General features: G+C 38.6%; 1 protein-coding gene and 1 non-coding gene across 2 annotated transcripts in view; one reads left to right on the forward strand and one right to left on the reverse strand.

The window, feature by feature from the left end:
- The first annotated feature begins 1,117 nt into the window (after positions 1 to 1,117).
- Trnav-cac (transfer RNA valine (anticodon CAC)) lies at positions 1,118 to 1,190 on the forward strand. Its single transcript has one exon. It is a non-coding gene; the product is annotated as a tRNA-Val (tRNA).
- A 1,202-nt stretch (positions 1,191 to 2,392) lies between these two features.
- Positions 2,393 to 24,691, reverse strand: part of LOC146456735 (inactive phospholipase C-like protein 1) — a 37,763-nt gene continuing 15,464 nt past the window's right edge. Inside the window, exons 8-32 of the mRNA XM_085093015.1 lie at positions 24,495 to 24,588; positions 23,423 to 23,540; positions 22,780 to 22,865; positions 21,977 to 22,097; positions 20,956 to 21,041; positions 19,861 to 19,943; positions 17,780 to 17,932; positions 17,045 to 17,156; positions 16,444 to 16,623; positions 15,753 to 15,860; positions 15,371 to 15,441; positions 15,234 to 15,287; positions 14,653 to 14,737; positions 13,808 to 13,954; positions 13,007 to 13,107; positions 12,814 to 12,861; positions 11,459 to 11,509; positions 10,748 to 10,819; positions 9,124 to 9,237; positions 6,990 to 7,058; positions 6,701 to 6,754; positions 6,510 to 6,545; positions 5,477 to 5,533; positions 4,989 to 5,084; positions 2,393 to 3,966 (exon numbers count right to left, since the gene is read on the reverse strand). Coding sequence (XP_084949141.1) covers positions 3,910 to 3,966; positions 4,989 to 5,084; positions 5,477 to 5,533; positions 6,510 to 6,545; positions 6,701 to 6,754; positions 6,990 to 7,058; positions 9,124 to 9,237; positions 10,748 to 10,819; positions 11,459 to 11,509; positions 12,814 to 12,861; positions 13,007 to 13,107; positions 13,808 to 13,954; positions 14,653 to 14,737; positions 15,234 to 15,287; positions 15,371 to 15,441; positions 15,753 to 15,860; positions 16,444 to 16,623; positions 17,045 to 17,156; positions 17,780 to 17,932; positions 19,861 to 19,943; positions 20,956 to 21,041; positions 21,977 to 22,097; positions 22,780 to 22,865; positions 23,423 to 23,540; positions 24,495 to 24,588 — 2,253 coding nt within the window. The 3' untranslated portion in view covers positions 2,393 to 3,909. The remainder of the gene's footprint in view (positions 3,967 to 4,988; positions 5,085 to 5,476; positions 5,534 to 6,509; positions 6,546 to 6,700; positions 6,755 to 6,989; positions 7,059 to 9,123; positions 9,238 to 10,747; positions 10,820 to 11,458; positions 11,510 to 12,813; positions 12,862 to 13,006; positions 13,108 to 13,807; positions 13,955 to 14,652; positions 14,738 to 15,233; positions 15,288 to 15,370; positions 15,442 to 15,752; positions 15,861 to 16,443; positions 16,624 to 17,044; positions 17,157 to 17,779; positions 17,933 to 19,860; positions 19,944 to 20,955; positions 21,042 to 21,976; positions 22,098 to 22,779; positions 22,866 to 23,422; positions 23,541 to 24,494; positions 24,589 to 24,691) is intronic.

Raw genomic sequence — 24,691 nt, forward strand, 5'->3', positions numbered from 1 at the left:
AGTATATTTTTGTTATCTCATATTTACAAGTACGCTGTCGTCATATCATGTGTTAGCCAATCACGTTTTTCCATGCATTTTTCAAACTTTAATTTAAGGAGCCGTTATTATATTTTCCTTCAGTATAGCTCTGGCCCTGAGGAAGACTAATTCTATTAGTCGAAATATTGGCCACTAATAAATCTGCCCTTTGCCGTAGTGCCAGCCTTGCATTCAGTTTTGTATTATTACTTTTTCTTAATGTAATTACTACTGTACTTTTATTTATTTTCATTTTTATTATTATTTTTTTTTTTTTACTTATTTACTTTTTTTGTGCAGTACCATCTATGTATATGGGAATGCAAATAAATTGTTGTTGTTGCAAATGAGCAAGACATTTCTGAATTGCTAATTAAAGCTTTAGATGTCTTATGCCCCATTCACACCAAGGCTTAAACACGTTTAAAAGCTGTTTAGTAAAACACAGCTTAAAATTGTTTCCTTCACAAAAGCTGCTTTCGGATTTTTGTCGACTACAGATTTAGCACAAATGAAAGCATAAGTTAAAGTTTACTTGAATCTAATGTCAAAGCCAATGGTTCCGCTTTCTGTGACCAATTTTCATTTTGTTAAACCTGGTTTAATAAAACATGTTTTGTTGGTGTGAATAGGGCTTTAGATATTATGCAATAGATTTTTCACGATAAAAGCACCCAGTTGCGTTTTGACCCGTCTTCAATTCTTCCAGCTACACTTCCCGCGAACGCTATATGTATATTTTATCAGTCTAACACGGTTTCTACCTGCAATCTGAATATTCATTAAAATTACTTTCCTTTCAGCACACCGGAAACCTTTTAATTTTGGACTGCGGACAAACGGAAGTACATGTACTGGCGGACTTGGTAACCTCGCCATCGTCCATGAGACTGTACAGTTAGAAGATTCAGGCCGACCCTTAAGCTTCTATAGATAGCGTTCTTTATCCCTGTGCAAGGAAATCTTCTTAGAGATTTCTCATATTGGTCGTTAAACTAAAGATTCGAAAGAATTGATGAATTGACAAGGCGGAATCTATTTTACAATCCTGACACAATGTTCTTATAAGCAAATTTGACCGATTTCTCTTGTCGGCGTCTTCGTAGTGTAGTGGTTATCACGTCCGCCTCACACGCGGAAGGTCGCCAGTTCGAGCCTGGCCGAAGACACATTTCTTTTTCTTTTTCGCTTCAAAACAAACATTCCTTATGGATTAATTTACTCATTTTCTTTTCTTTTAATTTTCATTTTGAAAGAAATCGTGGCACACTTACCATTGATTTCCTCTGAAATGGGGAAAAGGAAGGAACGAATTCAGGGATTCGTTTTAGTCAAACTCCACCGGATAATTTTTCAGAACCGTTTCTATCGATCGGTGGTAGTTTCCTGTTCAAGGTGTTTCTTTATTTTGTAAAGTTTTTCAAAAATGACGAAGAATCGAATTTCCGGCGATGAAAATTGGGCACGCCTGAAATTGTTTTTCGGCGCCGAAATGTTTGCAGAAGCCCAGTGGGCATAATGTAAAGACAATAGCAGAATATCAGTGTCCCAGTAGCTGACTGTAGGCCCTTGATTGACTTGTTCCCTGTCATCTTTCTCGTGACCACCGTGCGTGACAAAAGCAGGGCAAGACTGTAACGCAATGCACACTGCTTAGACTGACTGACGTATGAGCAACCACGTGACACTGACAATTTACGTTCAGTGAAATTACTGCAAGATATACTCTATTCAAAGATCTTGATACAAATTCAAAAATTCTATTTCTCTTTAAAATAGTATTGATCCAGCTATCTGTAGATTGCATGAGGTATAGACAAAATTTGTTGTTCAAAAATTTAATGTGAGCAGGAGCCTAGATGTGAGTTATAATAATAACAATAATAATAATAATAATAATAATAATAATAATAATAATAATAATAATAATAATAATGATAATAATAATAATATTAATTTTATTTTAATAGGTAATGTTGTTGTTGTTATTGACACAAGAACTGCTCTCAAGATAGTCGGCAATTGAATAATGCAACACCCACAACCTATTTAATTAATATATCGACTTGTGAGCGTAAATAGCGATCTAATTGACGTACTCGGTCTCCGTGTGTCCACTTCTTGTGGTACCTTTTGCAATGTCATTTAGCTCCTCCCTGAAATTATCGCTTTCGGGGAAATTGACATTCATTAGTTCTCCGGGGACCGGGAATGTGACAATGGTTCCGCTGAAGTGTTTAAGCCCCCTGGTATCCCCCACCTCCCCCAGTCATCCTGGGGTTTAACATTGCGTACAGAAATTGTGCTCGCGATGGGCTGTAGGTACATCTTGAACGACGTTACGGGGATTGTAAAGATAACACAAAACACCTTTTGGAATAGTACTTGATAATTTATTTTCGTTTGGTCTCATAGTACTATCACGATTCGAACTAATTACAAATAGGTATTGTTCATTTTTGGTATGTACAGGATATCAAATAAAATAAATAATCACAAAAAGGTTACGAAAAATCGAGTCAGAAATATTCTGAATATATTACAGTCCAACGACAACCAGACTATCCTAGGGTCCGAAATGCATACACGGTTCTTTCCGCTGACAGTAACAACTTTACAAATTTTCTAAAGCTGCAAATGGCCATACTTTAGCATTGCATGGCAAAAACTTAAATGATAAAACTAACCTGCACAGAATTTTACACCGATACGAGAGAAAGATTCTCTTCAAAAACCTTTATTTTGAACAGATACTAGCGAAATGGACCATGTACAGTGATAACAAAACATCACCAGAAATGTTGCTCTGAAGCTTTCATTTTGAACGTCAAATTTGCCTTTTAAGATTCATCCTTAGGCTGAAACGCTAGAAACAGTTTTGCAGAAACAACAAACAGCAGGGCAGGAAATTTCATATCAATAGCACAATTCACAATTTGAATCCGGGAGAGAAATGGAATAGAGTTAAAAAAAGAAAAATGGAAAAAAAATCCGAGGTTCAAGACGTCTAATTTCGCAGTTATATAAACAACGATAAATCATATGTTGCAAGGTCTCTTTTTTAAGTTACTGCATATGTCTCGTGACTGACATGTTGTTGCTCTTCACTAACTGAAAGCCAGGTAAACATTTACACGTCTGCAAAATGTATACAAGCCAGGTTTGATTGAAAATCAATGATCAGAAACCAGTGAGCATAAAATATTTGATTTACACATGAAAAGCAAAACCTATTACGTGGAAAGTAAAGGCAATTCAAGCCTCACTTTCATTAAAAGTTATTGCAGTACGCTGGTTCTTCTTTCGACAATGTACTTGTAAAACACCGGAGTAAATTGAACGCCTGGATGCGAGAAATCTGAGGTTTGTCCTACATTGACTAAGCTGAGGTGCAAATTCTATTTTTAATCTTATTTCATTACCTTTTCCAATCCCCTCACCGATAATTGACACTACTCTTAATTAATATTTACAAATCTCTGCCACAGAATCGATCAAGTTCTCATGTTATTTTATGCACTTTTGGGTCATAAACCTGCGCTCATCAATTATCATAGCTATGTATGACTTTCAGAAACTTCGCACCACTTATAAATTCGATGTCGCTTTAAAACTAACGACAGAATTAACTTCAGACCAGCACCTGAGACCCATCATCTTACAGAAGAGACTCGCAGCCCAAACGGAGAAACGATTAAAGTGGAACCTCGATTTAACTGAGGTTCCGCTGTAGTTTCAGATTTGCACAAGAGAGGCGTAAAGTGGGCTGAATCCAGTTCTATTAAGAGCCACTGCAATGTTTTTAATTTGTACACTAACTGCTCAAAGAAGTATTTACAGCGCGCATGTGTTTATATCCGCAGAGTTTAGAAAAGAAGACAGCCTCAGTCAAAGGTTACAGCCCACGGATTTCACAAGACCAGTGGATAGGGTCGCCTCTTGAATCTGAAAACAAATAAAGCGTTAGATTTAACTTCCTTTAGAAAACATGCGATGATAAACAAGTTTTTGTTTTTGTTTTATTTATTTCTTGTTTGCTATTGAAGATGAATCACGAAAGTTCTAGTGTTAAACCCCATTTTATGATGACAAAACTCTACAATTTTGGAATATACAACGACAAAAGAAAAATATGTACACAAATATAAATAAATACAAGACCCCCCCCCCCCCCCCCCTCCTCCCTAAAAAAAACAAAAGGTGCTTGAAAGGCAAGGAACCCATAAAGGCTTTTGGGTTCGGCCTTGCCCTCTCTAGTAAGTGACTACTTTTAAAAATCTCGTTTCAATCAGCTGCTGTTTAGAATCTCGCTCCTAATTAATATCTGACGAAGTATTTCGAAGCCAGGAAGCCACTCCAGGGACGGCCCACAGATAATTCTGCTCACGTCGCAAAATGGCCACGTGCCCAGCTTGATTGCCTGAATGGTGTAGTGGTCATCACACCCGACTAGAATCCGGGGAGACGTGGGTTCGATTCCCGCTCGGGACAACATGTTTTTTCAGTTCAGTTCATGCGAAGTGTGACGAAAGTCATATAATCTACACAGTGTTAGACTGTGAAATGTTCATTTCTTTAAAATATTAGTCCAACACAAAAAATTCGACATGACAAAGAAATGATTGCTGTCGTGTTTTGCAGTTAGTGAATCAGGCATGGGAGAAGTCCGATTTTCTTTTTCTGGGTATTATCAATTACTAGTTCTGATGCTCTACCACTGAGCTACAGGAGACTCGAGGCAGTTAGGCCATTAAACTAGGTTCATGTGACAAACATCCCTTCATACTGCTTGGCTTTGAATGTCGATTAAGGGCATATGAGCATTGAAAGAAATGTGATGTTATCAGTGTCTTCAGTCTGATCAATAAATGATAGATGTTTACCAGGCATAGAAAAAGAAATTTCGGGTTCACACAGTTCAAGCTGTAGAGTGTAAACCACTCAACATCAAGCTCCATAATCCTCACCTGCCGGAGATATTCCTGGCATTCACTTTTTGCGTTCAACAGTAATTCTGCCTGACCCTTCAAGACCCGTATGTTCCACGCGTAACTTTCAACTGCCTGAAAAAAGAAAGGAAATTGTCAGGGGCGAAGTTGTGTAGTGCGAAGGGAACTGCAACAAATCCGGCTTTTTGCCAGGGAAAGGGGGTGGGGGAGGGGGATGAGACCTAGAAAATATAGCAAAGTGAAATATTTTGACAATCAACTTTAATCGGCGCGAAATTTGCAGGGATACTTCATCGCGGACATTATCTGTTTGAGAAGGAAACAGTTTCCTGAGAGCAAAGCTGTACGGGAGACTTGAAGTGTGAGATTAGAAGACTGATAATCTCCATGGATATTAGGGCAAATTTACAAAGTCCAATAAAGGTTGTGTTTATTCTCCTAATAATGTTTTTGTTGAAAGCGCGAGTAAAATGGATACTGAGGTCGCAGGATGTTGACTTCCTTACCTTAGTGAGTCGCTTCCCTTTTATTCCTTCTTTGGCACAAGCATTGTGCAGTTCTTCCTGCGAGGCAAGACCGTAACGTTTTAACGCAAGCCTATCCCAAAATCTTTATCCCGTTAAATATTATCTTACCATTGCTTTTCGCATTCCTTTTTTACCGTCGTACATGTTGAATAGGAAACGCGTTTTATTCTTTCTCTTGATCATGAACTTGTAATGTTAGAGAGGCATTGTCACCGATTTAGCGTATTAATTTCAATGGAGTAGTTAAAGTAATGTTTCAGTTTCGTTAACAATAACCCTACTAGTGCACAGAAACTACTATTAATTATGTTTGGCTGCGGATGGCTAGGATGGAAATGGATTTTAACTTGAAAAGTTGGCCAATTTTTTCAAGTTCTTCCTGTGTATTTTAGAGAAGTCGCTACAAATTGATTTTGGTTTGTCCTTCGTAAGAGAAAAACGTTAATATTTTCTTCCCGGTGTTGTAAGAGCAATTTCATGTTAAAAAACAAGTTCTTTCTGAAATATTTGAGCAGTTTCGACCAAAATGCAGCAAAATCGCCGTGACAGTGCCCCAGTAAAGTTAACATGAAAAATAAATTACCCAGTGGTGAAGACACGAACTCACGAACCCCACTTTCAATGACAAAACCCTGTTAAACCCTAAATACTGGAAGGTTTTCCCATGTAATACGTAGCTGTCAGCCATAAACAAAGAATAAATTACAAAGCCGCGGAATAATACGAGACGAGACCTCAGGAGAACGTGGGAAAATCCTTATGCGCAAAGGTAAGCTGTATAGAGTGTTTTCACATGACGTCACGGCGGCCATGTTGGTGTCCCAAAACAAAGAAATGGCGGCCATGTTGGTGTCCCAAACTAAACCTCTGGGAATTGAACTCTATTTTTATGCAAATACTTTCTTTTGTTTCAGTAAACCAATATGGCCGGTAGTCCCGTGAATGAAAACACTCTATAGAGGAAACCTTTTTTCAAAAAAACATGGCAACACAATAGGAATGTGTAACTTACATGCCACTCGAGCCCAGCTCTCTCGCACTGAACAAGCTGAAATAAAAAGTACAATCTTAGGTAACCATTTTGGCCGAATGACAGTGTTTTCTCCAAGACAGTATTTATTTCATAGTTTCATCAGAAAGATTTTTTTAACGGATAAACAATTTCCTAGGCACAGAAAAGGCAAGAGGTTTAGCACGCCTTACTCTTTCATGAACGGAATCGCACGTTTCAATCAACGCTTTGGAGTCTTGGACAACCTGAGAAAAAAAACAACAACAACTAATCATCACAAAAAAACTTTTAAAACTAGATTTTAAATGAGATGAAATAAGCTTACGGCTGGTATTTGCCAACAATTAAACTAAACTTTTCCCTCCCGAATGAAAATCAAGAAGGAACGCGATTCAATAGCAGATAGATCTGATATAAAGTCAAATTCTCCTCTCTGGCACTGTATGAAACATAGGACGCCAGGTAAGGAGAATTTCTTACCTGCTCTATAGCTGTCAAGGCTTTCTTCAGCATCTCAGGTAAACTTCCATGAGCCTCGAAGTATGGGTACTATGACAAAAGAAAGGTACGTTTACAAGGTGGGATGATTTTCGTTTTGCCTAGTATAGAGCGGTTTTCAGTTGATTGTCGAAAGTAATTTCCCGTCTGCTTTGGTTTTGCTATACGTTTGCTTCTACGATTGGTTCACAAACCTCGCGCCATTTTCTCAACCAATCAGAATCAAAACCAAACCTCAGTCGTGTCTCGCTCGCACGCGTTTTCCCGCGCTTTACGCCGGTTACATTCAGTGGTGGTTGGACACGGTCCGCAAAGCATGCTGGGGTGAGTTGTCGGTTCGTGGTCAGTTGTAACAAACCTTCGTGCTGTGCGGATCTCAAGGTCATTATTATGACAAATTTTCGCTTCAAAAAGGCAGAAAATCGGTTAATTCGGTAATTTATTCGATAAGTTTTCTCCGGTTACTGTAAGCGCACATCGACTGACTAATTTAACGCTCAAAACGGCGATGCTAGCGATCGATCGATCGAAAGCCGGTACAGCCGAAACTGCCCTATGTAATCAGTTTAATTACCACTTCCATACAATTGCAAAACCAATCCTGTCGTCCTTCTATGAAATCGTACCTTTTGAATTATAATGTAGGATCACGGGCTCGAAAATCTGGCATTGAAATATTCAGAGTTCATAGCTACTGGAATCCAATTCGGGTGGAAATAGCGGAATATTATAATACGAAATGAAGTAAACAAAGATTGTAGGGAAATGAAGATTTTCACGGCCTTACTGGATAGGAATTTCGTTTAACCATTCTGTATACTGGTTGCCAATGAGACTGGGACATGGAAAAAAGCTCTCACACAAGTTCAGCTTGCAAGAGTCATAGATTTTAGCCACAGAGGAGTACTACAGTACTATATATGTTTGATATAACAAGTTCTTCAATAATAAATTGTTTTGTTACATCACATGTTGTAAAATGGAAATGAAAACATCAAATTGATCTCGAATGAAATAAGTCAAAAAACCTTGTAAACAATGCCAAATACTCTACCTTCCTTTACTGGGCAGACCCTTACTTTGTATGGAAAGACAGTGTATTGGATCAAGGTGAGGGGCCCTGGGTGCATGCTCCCTCTTTAATTATATATTTAAAAGAAAATAAGGCCTTTTAATACCAACATCAATACACATAACAATGTTATGGAGATTATGTACATTAATTAGTACCCTCAAACATAGAGAGTGTGAAAGCCAAAAGATAAGGTGGTAAGGAATCACAAATGAACAATAAAAATCCAGAGTAAGTACAAATAGCTGCTCAAAAATGATTACTCGTTTCCATAGTCTGGACAAACTATGATAGCACACATTTATTTGGGTTACATTTATTTGCTTCGACTTCTGATTGGCTCATTGCCTTGTTTGCGTCAGTTGCGATTGATTAAAGAGCCATTCATACCATGCCCTAGAAACTGCGGCCATTAAATCGTCTTCTTGTCTTCCTTGCCAAATGAATTTAGCAAGATCTAGCATATGAGGTCATCTCCGCCAAAATCCTGTTTCAAATTCTGTTATGGAGAACCTTCCAATTTTATTACGTTTTATCAATTTCTTTTCTCAAGACAATAGAATAGAAATTGAGCAAACAGAATAGAATTTAGGAAACCAGAACCGAAATTGAATAAACAAAACGGAATTTAAACATCGAAAGCACAACGGGACAGAAATTGAAGCAATAGAACAGAAATTGACGCTGTTCTACATTCCGTTCTGTTGTACAACGAACCGAGAGGAACCTGAGTATGAACCAGTTGTGCATCATGATTATAATTTATGAATACTTTTCACGCTCAAAGAAAATTCATTCCATTTTCAAAATGGCTGCTCAGTGTGGCGGTACTGATCATGGTCTTCCCGCTAGATGCATTTCTCTGCTTCAAGAGGTTAAAGACCTCATCGAGGCGCACGCGTCGGAGAACGCAAGTCAATCACTGGTCTTACAATCGGAATTTCACGCTATTTGAACTCGGTAAATTAAGCATGTCTGATTTAAGGTGTGGAATAACTTTGAGTATGGAGATAAGGAGGAGACTTTCGTCTCCGTCGTACGTACCTCGTCTTTCATAACAAGGTTCAAAGCTATAAGTTCAGAGGTGCTGTCCAATCTGGATGCCAATAATCTAATGCACTGTTTAAGATTGGACCGTGGAGCCACGCCACAGATCTCCTGCAAATAACAAAACAAACTTGTGTTCCTCAATCAATGAAGTATATAAAGAAACGAATTGTTTGCAAGTTGAAAGTCTTCCGTAGCAGTTTGCAAGGCGCTTTACGAAAATGGCGAGTCAGAAGAACCCAAATTCCGTCAAAATGGCGCATACCACGTTCTTTATCTCGGAAATTTGTAGAACCATCATTCAACAAACTGACCGGTCAGCAGTGACAAATGGAGAACACTTTATGTGTAAGATGCAAAAAAAAAAAAAACCATCGCCATGTATAATAACTTATTTGCATAATTTCGTGATAACGACTACCCAGTCAGAATTCAAGGATTAAAGATGGACCGATACCAGTTTTCCAAATCGATCCGACATGACTTCGATATTTACCGATATCAACGTTATGAACCATAGTATTGTTAAAACTGCGTAGCGTCTTGTTCACGTGATACAAAAGGTTTTGGTATTCTTTAACGCTATTAAGTTCGATTTATGTTCACCGACGTTTCGGCAGTGCTGCCTTCTTCAGGGTGGGATGGCTTTCAACATGCCACCCTGAAGAAGGCAGCATTGCCGAAACGTCGGTGAACATAAACCGAACTTAATAGCGTTAAAGAATACCAAAATGATAGGAACCATAAACCATACTTGCATTGTGACGTTATTACTCAAGGTAGTGACCAGGGACCAGATTCACAAAGTCTGCTAAGTATTGTTTCTCAACAATAGTCTTCCGTTATACTTAGGATATATCTTAACTTAGAAGGGTAAGTAAGGGATTTGTGAATCTGGCCCCAGACCATAATCGAGTACAAAAGGCGTAAGCTACTTGACTACAATACTTCGTTCGAGTGAAGTATCGACGGCCCATACATTTATAAGAAAATAGTAAAATACCTGGGATTACAAAAACAAGCATTGTTGACAAAAAAAGAAGGGAATTTCCTCGAATACAATGTGGAATACACAATCCACTTCTTATTTCAAGTGGTCAAGTGCACAGTTTAGAAAGGTATTCAACCAAGCGATACTTATCGCGAGTATCGATACTCTTCGTCGAGAGTATCGATGACATCGATTATCTGGTATCGATATTAGCCCATCCAATCAAAACTGCCTTCCAGTAAACCAGCTCAAAGCCTTGAGTTAAGCTGATAGCTGTCCTTAAATGCTGATTGGACAGGAGATCTCTATGCAGTGTGAAGTATGCGAATTAATTAAACACGGGCCGCTTTCTATTCGGCCAAACATTCTGGTTTGAATCATCCGGCACGACTACAAACCACCAACGTACGTCGGAGAAACCGGATCCCAGCAGGAATGGACGAGAGAAACGGCCTTTTCTATTTGTTTCCATTTTCTGGGACGTTAGGACACCCTCGCGAGGTACACCCAAATTTTTTTCTCCGCGAAAGCCGTTCGAGTCTTCACCAGAATTCGCAATTTTTGGTCGATTAGAAAGCGCCCACGGGCATCCTTTTCCACGAATGATGCACTGTGATTAAGAAACGTTACCCTGAAATTCCCAAGAGAAGCTTGTACGTTTTCTCTAAGGTCGGTACCATCTCTGAGAGGCTGAATGGCCACCTATTAAGGAAAGAAACAAAATAATGTTCGAATTAAAGCCATGCGAGCCGTATGCTGTCTCCGCTTCAAAGAGTAAACCGCAAAGAAGGACGTACACAAATACCATGACAAAATTCGTATATTCAGTGCAACAAATAGAACTCGACTCGCTAACTATTTTGAACACGTGCATGTGCGATTTTTCTACTTGTCGCAGTCACAAAGTGTAGGGCTAATGTTTGCAGTGCCTTTTAGAGCGGTTTTCGATTGAAGGCCGTAAAACCAAAACCAAGGTAATTACCTTGACCATTCACAGCAGAATGAACCAGTCAGAATTCGAAGCAAATACATGTAACCTGCGTCAAGAGCGGGAAAACGCAAGCGACCAAAACACGATTGGTCTTGGATTGGCTTCCCATTGGTTGCGGAAATGGCGCGAACTTTACTAACCAATTACAGAGCACAGTAACGTAAAACCAAAACAAACGCGAAATTACTTTCGACACTCAATTTAAAAGCGCCCTAATTGGCTGGTCAAATGCAAACATTCGCTGATGAGCCAGCGACCCAGCTCGGTTACTTTACCATGAATGGTCGTTATGATCACCGAACGAAAAGCAGGTTTCGTTTGTATATAGAGGTGGGAAAATTCGGGCTCACCTTAAACGTGTCGTCTACTGCTTTAACACCCACTGACTTCATACTCGTATACTAGAAGAAAAAAAGAAGACATCACTTTGGTCAATTGTTGAAACAAATAGCACATGATAACTAATCAGAGACCAAGGAAAAATGCAACTGGTACCACACGCGTGTGGGGAAACTTAACCACATCCTTTTACGGCTCAATCATGATAATGGACATTGGTTCACCAAAAACCATGTTTACCCTGATTGTTTTCAGGCTTCAGTTTTGCCACAGGCCAGATGGGCAGCCTGTGGCTCGTGAGCGACTTTACCATAAGACGACGATGATGATGATGATGATGATGATGATGACGATGATAAAACCTGTTTTCAGTGTCTGTGTATTTAGCATCTTCGCTAACTGATGACATTATCCTAACTACATACAACACTGTTAAGACTTCGACTGGACATAAAATTTAAAACATAGAAGGAAACATTTGTTGAGGTTACCCATCAGAGAACCTGTAAGGTCTTTACTTTTTAAGTTAATCTACAATTTTCCACCTGGTTGCACTGTTTAGCGTCGACTACAGCAAAACCACTGCAAACAGGTAATGCGGAGCCATAGAGAATCCTGTCAGTATTTTTGCGAAGTTCAATGACAACTATTTTTTTCCATTCTATTACATAGCATAGCATGCATTTAGGAGTACAAATAGGCACGCAAACGACTACAAACCATAAGGCCGTAATATACTTTCACACTGTATGTGATAAAATTACCATTAAAAGCTGACCGCCGACCGGCTAGCTCAGTTGATTGAGCATCGGACTACCCTACGGGAGGTCGTGGGTTCAAACCCCGGCCGGACCAACACTCAGGGTCTTTAAATAACTGAGGAGAAAGTGCTGCCTTTGTAATGACATCTGCAAATGGTTAGACTTTCTAGTCTTCTCGGATAAGAACGATAAACCGTAGACCCCGTCCCACAACACTTCAATGTTCATAACCCTGTGGGACGTTAAAGAACCCAGACACTAATCGCAAAGAGTAGGGCATGGAGTTCCCGGTGTGCTGGTCTGGTCTCTGTGTTGTTTCATGATTTCATGGGTTGGGTGGGTAGGATGAGGTCGCTAATGGACATATGCTGATGTAAACCGCATTTGAATATATATATGAATAGAAAATTCGGTATATAAATGCATTACCATTACCATTACTTAAAAAGAGAAGACTGACGACGTGAAATGAACAATTTATTCAGCTAAAAGCGGCGCAACGGGACTGGGTAGTTTTGCGAATAAGTTTTTTCCCCGACCCAACTCGTAAACCTACACAGTTGTTTTACATAACCTCGTTTTTGTACGACCGCAAACACTGTTACCTCGCGAGCTTTCTTCGACTTCCTCAATGATGCTTTCCTTGGTCTTTGCTGCAAAAAAACAAAAACAAAAAATATTTGAGACTCTCACGAATAGGGAATCCTTGATGTGGACGTAAATTACCAGAGACAAGATCAACAGAAATACAGGGGAATCAGTAGGGAAAATTTACATTCTGGTCATTTAGACACTCACAGCTGCAGCGTCGTTAAGATTTGTGAGGGTCACGTGAACAAACAAAGTAGCAGATTCCAGGACTTCTCCTTGCGATGACAAAAGTCTCACGTGACGATATCCTAAAAAGAAAAGAACGAAGAAAATATAAAATGAAAACCTTTGGAACCCCCAGCTTAACATAAAGCAATAACCGAAGATTTACCCTAATCCTCCGCCCCCCCCACCCCCCCAAGGCCCTAAGCGTTGCCAGCAGATACGTCTAGTCTCATTCCCCTGGAATGATCTGCACCAACGTGCGGCAAATATCAGTTCCCTCTCATTTCCCCACGGAGAGGAGGCTCAGTATTACTCAAAATTTTAGTTGATGATGGTGGCACTAAAACCTTACCCATTTTAGACGGAAATTTATGATTTTCCCCATCCATTTAAAAACGACAATTCCCTTTTCCAACCAGAACCCTTACTCGCGATACCCGTTTTACAACAAACGGCTCAAGAACCCTACCGCCTGTTGGATTCGCGCAATTCTAAATACTTATATAAAAGAGTACCACGGCGTCTCAGTTTCTTTTTAGAACGTAAAAAATCGACGCCATCTTGAAACATCTTCGCCACAATATAAATTCGATTATGTGTTTGTAATTTTTTAAGTGCTACTTCCAACCGCATCAACATTTTTTAATATCCAAGTCGAATGTATACCAGCTGGTTTATTAAACCTGTTGTCCAAGCGATCACGCTGTTAGCGTTCTCGTTGTTTGAACTTCTTATTAATGAAATGATTTTGTACAAGATGAATGGTTAGTGTAGCAGTCTCACCTGGTTGAATACAGTTAAGCGGAATGGTGTATTGGCCGATAAACCCATCACCTATGAAGTCATCATCTTGTACTACAAACCGCACCAGAGCCAAGTCAGGAAGGTTGACGTGAAACTCAAAGGTTTCGTCGAATACCGGGTTAAAACCTGTCAAGACACAGAAAAAAAAAATTTTCATTTAATATTACTGGAGTCCGTTTAGAAATTGTACAAATTCCGTTATTTGGTGCGCCCTTTCGTGTTCGTTTTAATTTGATTTTTTTTTTCGTTTTCACACTTGGACGGATAACTTGTCAGACAAGTCATCTGTCCAGAAGGCTGATTCCTCTTTAGCGTGAAACAGCGGGCATTCTTAATGTACTCCAGGGTTATTCCTAGCGTGCTGCATTATGGAATTTCCGAAAACAAACTGAATTTATTGGCGCAAAAAAATTAGCACTTGCGCATGCGTCAAATGTGGAGCACTGATTTCCCCAAGGAAGGCTCACTTGAAACTTAAATACCTTTTTTGAACATGGTTCTATCATTTTGAAAATCGTTCTGAACTACACATCTATACCAATTTAATCAGCTATTGACCATATCAACAAATTAATTTTACACCACCGATGTATCGTGGGTCCGCTTTCGATCGTAAATAATGGCCCTAAAGGGGCCTAATGGGCCCTCAGGGACCATTTTCTAGAATAAACCCCAGTACTACTCCAGAACAATAGGAACAATGACCGAAGGACGATACGAGCCGGTCGCACGGCGCTTCTGATGCATTGTTAACAGATTGAATTTCTCGTTCAGTCCCTTGTTTTTGCAGTCGAATATGATCGACAAACCCCAAGAACACGCACCATTATGGGGAACTGTTCTGGTCCTCTCCTGCGCGGCATCAGCTGCGATACCAAACATTTCCACTGTCACAAAAGGATCAATAACCTGCAACGTCAAATGTTCAATAACGGTTATCGACTTTTCGTAGCAGTAGAATAGAGATTAAACATTTCAAAAGAACGACGCAAATTTGTAAACATCCTTGAAATAGTCCAGTTTCGAATTCACTAAGACCGCTGGATAAAAAGACAAACGAAAATAAAACAATACACAAAGTTGTGAAAAGTTCATCTTCTCGCTGGTATTTGTGAACATTTAACTTCAGATTGAGGCTAGCTCTGAATAAATGCGTCTTTTGTCTTTTTATCCAGCGGTCTTGATGAATCCAAAACTGGACTATTACATACATACTTTATTTAACGTGAAAACACATCTAACTTTCGCTAGTTTTCAGGTGACAATGGATACTGAAGCATCCGAAACATGTCTTCTAAACTCAAACGTTGTGTCATTGTTTTGAAATGTTAATAGTAATTAATTTTGACGCCAGAAAAAATTGCTTATTTCATATTGTCGCAGAAATAAAAAGTCAGAAACTCACATCGCCCTTTGCTGTGGACCCTTTTGGTTTGGGAAACTGCTGGCCACTGATCACCTTCAAAGTAAAAGAAAGTGAAAAAATTAAGCAACAGCGGGTATGATTTGATATTGTTTTACAAACACAAATTGTATCCGTACCTTGATTTGCAGTATTTGTGGTGAGACTCCGGGAATGACGTCCTTTGTATTGGGATTAAAGTAGGCTATTTCTGTAAAAGAAAAGTTAAAAGGTTACGGATGAATGTTGCTGTATAAATTTCTTAATCGTCGTCGAAACATTTTGTCGCGGAAACATGTTGCTTCTCTTGTACGCTGGCAAAACAAGCGCTATGTTTTAGACGGTTCCTTGTAACGTGACTTGACTTTTTATGACCAAATTTCAATTTACTGAGCCGCATACGCTACTTATACTAGATCCGCGTGGAGATTTGAAACTTAAACAAATTCTGAACATAAAAAGAGCAGTACAAAAGCAAAAAAAGAAGAAGAAGAAGAAGAAGAAGAAGATGCTTGAAAATACCTTCTCTCATTACAGCAGGTTTCAGGACATATCCACATCCGCCATTTTCTAGAAATTTTCCATCGTTTAAGTTCATCATCAAACCAGGCGTCTGGTAATTTAATGCCACTGAAACAGAGAAAAAGAGCACAAATGAAAACGCAGAATTCTTACAAGGCCTCGGAGACACTCGCTGCTAATTTTCGCAGTAAACGGTCGCAACTTGCAGCGGCACGGTGAGGGTAGCAAGAAACGGGAAAAAACCGGAAAGGATTGGAGAAAAACGAGATTGACAAGAGAGGGGGCTGTGTTCTACGAAGGAAAATATTTTGCAAAACAAATTAAAACCGCAGAGCGGAGCAATAAGGGTGCGAAAGTGTAACATAGCTACCACGTGCTTGAAGAATTATGGGGATCGTAATCGAGGGGAGAGGTACGAGGTCTCCTGTCCCCACCCCTCCCCCTTGCGGACCCCTCGCGTTGGACTCCTGTACGCAAAAGAACGACAGTGAGCCCCCAAATTATCAGATTATGGATGCGTCTGCTACAACGGCGAATGGAAGCGGACTGTTTCAGACCCGTATCCACATACCCATAGTGAAGCATGCTATTACTCGACAATAAAGGCGCAAAACTGGGGGGGAAATGCATGCATGGCAGCAATAAGCACCATAAGATTGAACTCCCGATAAACAGCTCTGTTGTAACTCACCCATTTGGCAGCCACAGTTCCACATTTCTTGAGGATTGTAGTTACTTGAGTCCACTCGCTTGCCGGCCGGGTACACTCGACTTAAAAAGCACTTGTTATAATTCACAAACTCTTCGGGGTAGGTTTGTGTTAACCTTCTAGCAACGTTTTCACTGAAAGAACACATCTCCCAGCATTTTTCTAAAGAAAAGAGAGAATATAGAACATCCTTAGTCAACATGGTAACAGTTTGATAAGACTTAAATTAAAATTACGTCTATACAACTTGTCGAGAGCTAGGAAAAACAAAAGAAAAAAATCCCTTTTGGGTATCCAAAAATGATCTTCTTTGCATAAAGAAAAAAAAAAAAAACATATACAGAGAGTTAACGTCAAGTACTACTCAGAAACTACTATTCTTGCAGTAGTGGTTACCATCGCTATAATACCAGCATGCAGTTTAGCGTACACTATATGCTAAACTTTAGTTCAAGTAAGCTTTTAGGCATCAAAACACACAGTTGTATTTAAACGACCCATCCGCCCTGCTTAGGTTTATATCATGTATAAATAAATGTTTTCATCGCCATCATCGTCATCATCATCACCATTGTGTACTTACGATTTTCAGAGGAATGCTGAAAGTCCTGGAATGCCACAGATTTACAATAAGTGACCAGATCTGATAATTCCCGGGCGAGCTTTATCGTCTTCTTTGGCTTTTTGTTAGGATCCTGAAAAAAGATATTTAGATTCTCATGTAGTTTTGTTATCCTAATGTACCTGCAAATAAGAATTATTTACAAGCAACAATTTCTTTTTTTAAAACAATACATGAGAAACCATCACAGTTATGTATGTAATGTAAGCAGTGCAAAAAGAAAGCCTGAAAAACATTAATTATTTAATTACAAATTAATTCACCAGCAGTTCAAATATACTAAAAATGATTTATATCTACGGTCCGAATTGTTGAAAACGGGCCTTCTCAAGCCATGCCTTTTTGACAGTACAGTGCGAATGTTTATTTGTCATTCCAAAAACTACCTCAAAAGTGCCAATGTAATAAACAAAACGTTGCATAGTCCTTTTCCCCCTCTTCTCTCTTTTACACCATTCTGAACCAGCTTCTCAGGGCCATAAACATTCAGTGACTTTTCACGAAAAGCGCTCAAGTTTCCGACGGCCACCTTTCAAAAATTCTGGCAGATACATTTCACCTCCAATTTCACCCATGGTGCATGATGGACTATTTAGCAGCTTATAGATAAGTGCGTCTATAACACTGACCAAACACCATGTCTTCTGGCTATCTCTCAAATAAATCATCAAACCAGGGCAGCTGCAGTAAACTCACCTTTACTATTTGTCTTTTAAGACTGCCCTGTTTATTACTGTTCTGTCTCTCTAGTTTGCAATCGCCGTTCATTACAATTGTATCTTCTTGCTCCTCCTCATCATCGCTGACGTCACCAGCATCTGTTTGCACATCTGCAGGAAGCTTCTTGTTCTGAAATGAAGTAAAATATCTATTTTAACCCTTTAACCCCTATTATCAAAGAACAAATTCTCATATCTTGTCCCCATACTTTTCTTATAAACGTACTGAGAGGAGTTATTAAAATATCAAGAAAATTCACCTCGGGTGATCAAATCGTTAATTCTCATGACCTCAGGGGTTGAATAAGTATTGATATTACAAGGAGAAATTTGATGCTGATCACCATTAGGGTAACATATTGTACACCTGCACCACTAGCCCAGGTTTGTGGGTATTCCAAGCAGTCGGCATTTCACTGTTAGATTTTTTTATGTTGTTCTATCTGTGATAATTTCCAATTCAAAGGAGTGCAAACAGTACTTTCTAGGTAAGGACATGTGGTGGAGTGAGAGATTAAAGAATAGGGTTGGAGCTAGATACAAGTATTTCAGATAGCAAAAGACAGGTACTAGCACAGGTAGCCGAAGCTCGAAATATGAGCGCTAGTTACGCAACAGTTGAAAAATACAGTCAACTCTCTCGTAAGCGACCACCCTTGGTGCACGACAAAGTAGTCGCTTACGGGAGGTGGTCGCTTACGGGAAAGATCAACAAAATAAGCCTAATGCTGGACTGATAAATTAATTACCTAAAAATATTACTCTAGCAGCTAAAGTTAGGCAAATAGAAACTAATTTATTTGATTTTTTCACATCTATTCATTCTTCTGACGAAACTTTGTGTAACATTTTGGAACAGATCACTGTAACAATTCCCATTTACCTATAGTAATCTTCTCTGTCTGTAAACTGTCAGTTGTCCGGGGTAATGTCATTAAAAATTGAACTTTTGTTACTTCTGAGTAATTATTTACTCAGATCATACGCGAATATGTTGGGTGGTCCCTTACCGGAAACAGAAAACAAAAGAATATGTCAAATTTCTGGCATAAAAAGTGGTCGCGGCCCCTTAGAAATTTGAGTGGTGGTCGCTTACGAGAGAGCTCTTGAAACAGTATTTAACTGAGAAACAAAACGGTTGTTTATGAAGTAGTCGCTTACGGGAGGTGGTCGCTTACAAGAAGTGGTCGCTTTGAGAGAGTTGACCGTATAAGGATTTGTATGGGAGAAAAACGGTTTATTTTAGAGGCTTAAAATATGAACAAATTTTTAAATAAAAATCACCCACCTTACTTCTCTTGTGTATTTCTTGCCTCCTATGTGGTTTTTAGGGCAATTTAGCGTGATTCCAGTGAGTTTTAGTTCCATCGCTCTCTCTCTATATATCCTTTCCCAAGGTTAGGCAGCGTTGCTCGAGCGCCGAGTGGATCCACTGAAGGAAAACTGCCGTAAGTAGATATATATAGAGAGAGCGATGGCACTAAAACTCACTGGAATCACGCTAAATCGCCCTAAACACCACATAGGAGGCAAGAAATACACAAGAGAAGCCAGGTGGGTGATTTTTATTTAAAAATTCATTCATATTTTTAGCCTCTAAAAAAAACCGTTTTTCTCCCATACAAATCCTTATATTTTTCAATCGTTGCATAACTGGCACTCCTATTTCGAGCTTGGGCTACCTGTGGTACTAGTGGCATTCTTTGATGCCAGCCTCATCTGCAGAAATGCACAACAAGGAAAGATGCAAACAGACCCATCACCTGCCAGAACTCCTGTGAATACTCTGTTGTGAACCACCAGATACAATTCCCACATTCAGTACAACATTGCGGTGTATATACTATGTCAGTAACTCTCATAATCTGTACCTTTTTTGTCATGATGATGGCAGGCCATGACCCTATCTCACAGCCATAATTATTGAAGCATGAAGGCATCAGTATTTTAAATACAATTAAATTTGTTCTTGGTTTGGTTTTGGATTTTGAGACAAACTAATTGTAAACCATTCAACTTCACGGCACAGCAGCAACTACAATAGTTGAATGCACTTACTTTCACAAGAATTTTTTCCCTCAGTGCTTCTGGAGATGGAAGGTAAGACTCATTTTCACCGGGCTGAATTGTGTAAAGTTTATCTACAAAGAAATGAGATTCACAAACTAAGCAGAAAAAATAAAAATATATATACAAACAGTCACATCTTACCCCACAACCACCCAGTTAACAAGCAACCCATTTATTCCAACACATTATTAAAGCCTCTCTACGACCATATTAATTAACACAGTCAAGTGTAAGAGAAAAGTGAACATAAAAAATAAAAATAAATAAATAAATGCTTTGTTTATAGTGGAAATGCACTTAGCTACCCAAAGCTACTTTACAGGCATTCCACCCAGAAATAACAGGAAACAAATAATAATCAAATCAAACATAACATGTGACAAATCCCAACTGGCAGGAGGCAAACCAACTGGCTATTTACAAGTGTGGCCGAGGCGAGACTCCAACCCGGGACCTTCGGATTTCAAGTCTGGCGCCCTTACCATTGGGCCACACCGCCTCATCAAACATGTGAGAATGCTGGACATGACAGTGAGGATAAAGAACAAGAAAAAAGTTGATAGCTCAAAATATATTATTACTCTCATCATTGTCACATGCGTGGACTGATGGCAATTGATGTATTTCAGTAGGCTCCTTTTTAATGTCATTTGGGGACATGTTGTGCTGCTCCCTCAAGTGGTTTCTGATTGCCAATCCCTTATGTTCCTCAATTCACTGGTGAAGGGGTTGTTACATGTAACCGACATAACCTGCATCGCACAGGCTACACTGAAAATGTTTCATTGTTTTACGTCCTTTTTTAACTTTATAAATACTTACCATTGACATGTTTTACTGCATTTCGGGTTCATGACATTCTTACCGATTTTTAACTGTTTGTAATATATTTATGCTAAGTTTTTATTTTTTACTTGCACTTGAAAATGGCCTTGGAGGGGTCGAAACGTCGTGACTTTTTAGCATTTATTTTTATCACAAAATCTGTTTCTAAGAAATTACTCAGAAAGATGTTTTCTAGCTAACAATTTTGCATAAAAGCTAATATCTGCTATTAATATTGCACTGTTTTTGAGAACATACCTTGAAAAATGTCCTTCAGATATTTTGCCATAACTTGCTGTTGTTTAACGCTACAATGATTTTCTATGGATAATACAAGTGGATACCTGAAAAACATTGCATTTCAAAAATGAAAAATAAAGGAATTAAAGACAAAGCCATTGATGGTATTTCTCATTTAATTGTGCCCAAGCTAAAGATGGAACAAAAACTTCCCAAGTATTTTTAACTTGTAAGCTAACCTACATTCATAAAAAAGAGAATTGGATTACTGTACCAGGGCACTGGCAACTAGTAATTAAAGTACCCATTGAAAAGGGGGCATAAGTGATGAGTGAAGGATGGTGCCTACTTTTGTTACTGTGCATACGTTCTGTGTATCTCAAGATAGTCGGGTTTCCTATAGGTCAGGTGCCTACTTATACAGGGATATTTTTGTGCGGCTTAAAACTATGCGGAGAAAGCAGAACTTAGCAAGTGCTCTTGGTATCCAAAAAGAAAATTTGGGGTAACCATGCATTTTTCAGAGATAATAAAGCTTCAATTTGGAAAAAAATGCCATACATTGCTTTATGTTTTACAGTTTTTTAGAATAATTGTTGCTTAATTATCTCTAAAAAATGCGTGGTTACCCCCAATTTTCATTCTGGATTTCAATAACCCTTGCTGAGATCTGCTTTCCCCGCATAGTCATAAACCACAGAAAAATACTTCATTATTAGTAGGCACCGTCCTTAATGGCCTTGGAATTCAAATTTCTCTACACTCATTTTAATTTGGCATGCAGACAGACTGGTTCTTGTGCCAGAAATTAATTAAAAGTAGTTTCATATTTACATCATGATTTCAGGGCCCCACAAGCTTATGACTTTAGCCTAAAAACTGAACCAGCTGCTATTAGAGATGATTAAATTTTTTTCTTTCTTCTCTGTTTAAGGCTAAACAAAAGTTCTAATGTGATAGCAAGTCTGTAGGCTCTACTTTGTCCTAGAGACCTGTTGTCATGATAGAACTTTTGATCAGTACTTTGTACTCTACTTACGGTGATTTGTCAAATGCATGCTCTTCTATTGCTTCTAAAACATCACGAAAGTAAATTTTGGATGTGAGGGTGTGTCCATGATATATGATTGGTTCATCGCCACTACCATCCCAACAATCCACTGAAACATAAATGGAAAATCTGAGTCAGAAAACAAATCTTTGACCCCAGAATGTGCCCATATTCTCTCCAGAACAACAGTGACAATTAATTACTTGTGACTAGGCTGTTTACAGCAAAATGTGCAAAATATTTCACATAGTTTTCAGACGAGAAAGCACATTTGATACAATCAATATGGCAGTTCACACAAGAAAGACAAAGTTAGTTTCACCACTGTGTTGGCTCACAAACCTCTTTACCAATCCTTTTGGGTTCTCCAAAAATTATTATATGCATTTTCAATAATTTGCTGAGTACATAAACTACACATAAAGTTACTGCAACACCAGACATACAAAGTATGTCCTTGTAGCAGTGATGGGGCTAACAGATAAGGCTTCAGTCCCAGATTACTCCCAGCATCTGGGGATTTCCTTCCAAACTCACAAGTGGTGGTGATGAGATTGGGGAGAGGGGGGAAGAAGAGGGTACCAGCCTCTCCCTCCCCTCCCAAACTCACCAGACATATTCACCATTTTATCATTCATCCAAGTGGAGAGAAGCAGTGTTGACAGCATAGAGAAGCAGTTACCAGTGCATTGCCCTCAACAAAATACTCTCATACTCATTAATTTGGGGTAAGTCTTGACAAAAAGAAAAGGTTACCTAACTTTCACATTGCAAATCCAAAATGTACTTACATTCTACACATTTACAGCCTTTTTTAAGCACATCTATATAAGCTGAGACACTTGAAGGTCCACTGAGTTGATTTTCTAATAAGTACCTGCAAACAAATCAGTTTGAATGATTACCCAATCAATCATTCAATCAATAAATCAATCAACCAATCAATCAGTCAGTCAGTCAATCAACCAATCAATCAGTCAGTCAATCAATCATGTAAGACAGTCAGTCAGTCAGTCAATCAACCAATCAATCAAACAACCAATTAAATTATTAAATGGTCAATCAATAAATCAACCAATCAACAAATCAATCATTCAGTTAGTCAGTCAATCACCCAATCAATCAGTCAGTAGGTCATTCAATCAACCAACCAACCAATCAATCAATTATTAAATAATCAATTAGTCAGTAAGTAAGTAGGTCAATCAACCAATCAATCATTCAATCAATCAACCAACCAACCAATCAAACCATCAACCAATCCACAATCAATCAATCAATCAATCAATCAGATGGCCTTCAGTTGATAGCCAATCAAAAAAAAAATATCCAGTTGATGACTTGATTGACCCATCCACTCTCATTCAATAAATCTACAACAAATGAACACAACTTGTTAATCCTGAGGATAAACTGTAGAAAAAATGAACTCACGTGTTATGTGAAGACGCAATGAAGTAATGAGAAAGCGGATGTGTCATGTCTTGACAGACAGTTTCATGCTCACTGTCAAAGATATGACAATCATCTTCTAATAAATATTGAGTGAATCCTGCAAACAGACAAAAATAAAAAGCAATCTAATTTGTTACAATTATTTAAAATTTATTATGTTTACATGTTTTCTACCCAAAGGCACATTGCATGAAACAGCTAGTTTCCATTATAATAGGAACCCTAGAAACCGCAGTTCAAATGGTGTCTGTAACACAATGCTGATAAGTTAGACCTATAAGTTGACCAAAGATAGTTTCAGGATCAAACTTAAGGCAACGGTAATGGTAATGCATTTATATACCGCATTTTCTATTCATATATATATATATATTCAAATACGGTTTACATCAGCATATGTCCATTAGCGACCTCATCCTACCCACCCAACCCATGAAATCATGAAACAGCACAAAGACCAGACCAGCACACTGGGAACTCCATGCCCTATTCTTCTGATTATTGTCTGGGTTCTTTAACGTCCCACAGGGTTATGAACATTGAAGTGTTGTGAGACGGAGCCTACAGTTTATCTTCCTTATCTGAGAAGACTAGAAAGTCTAACCATTTGCAGATGTCATTACGAAGGCGGCACTTTCTCCTCAGTTATTTAAAGACCCTGAGTGTTGGTCTGGCTGGGGTTTCGTCATGAGCAGAGTGTCTTTGTGAAGTAAGATGACTGGTGGTCTAATGCTACGCAAAACTACTAAGTTAAACTAGACATAAGACATTCACACGATATGACAGGATGTTGACAACCACTTCTGAAAGATATCTTTTTGCAACTGAAGGTATTTACCTTGATGAGATTATCAATACTATTTTCACAAATGATACACCTCCCTGTTGTAGCTTCAGCAGTCCTAATATAGTTTTTTTTTAACAGTACAGCCCTTTGATATGGCATCAGTGACAGTCAGTAGCAAAGACTGGCATTCCAATGCAAGTTTATAAAATAATAAAAATTATGAATTTAGGAAATATACTGAAGTCCCATCTACTTATTACTTACCATCTATTCCTAAACATTTTAATTTTCTGCCCTCTTCTGTGGGCTCGCATCTTTTGATTATTTCCAGACAATGCTCTTTGCCAACTCTAGAGAGCTACAGGAGTAAGAAAAGAAGAAGAGAATCTGAATGTAATATTGTTTTTAAAACACGGAGACAAAACAAATGTTTGATGACATTCACTATTACAAATAATCAT

Source organism: Pavona decussata, unplaced genomic scaffold (assembly GCF_977016875.1).
Source record: "Pavona decussata unplaced genomic scaffold, jaPavDecu1.1 SCAFFOLD_254, whole genome shotgun sequence".
Classification (NCBI taxonomy): Eukaryota; Metazoa; Cnidaria; class Anthozoa; order Scleractinia; family Agariciidae; genus Pavona; species Pavona decussata.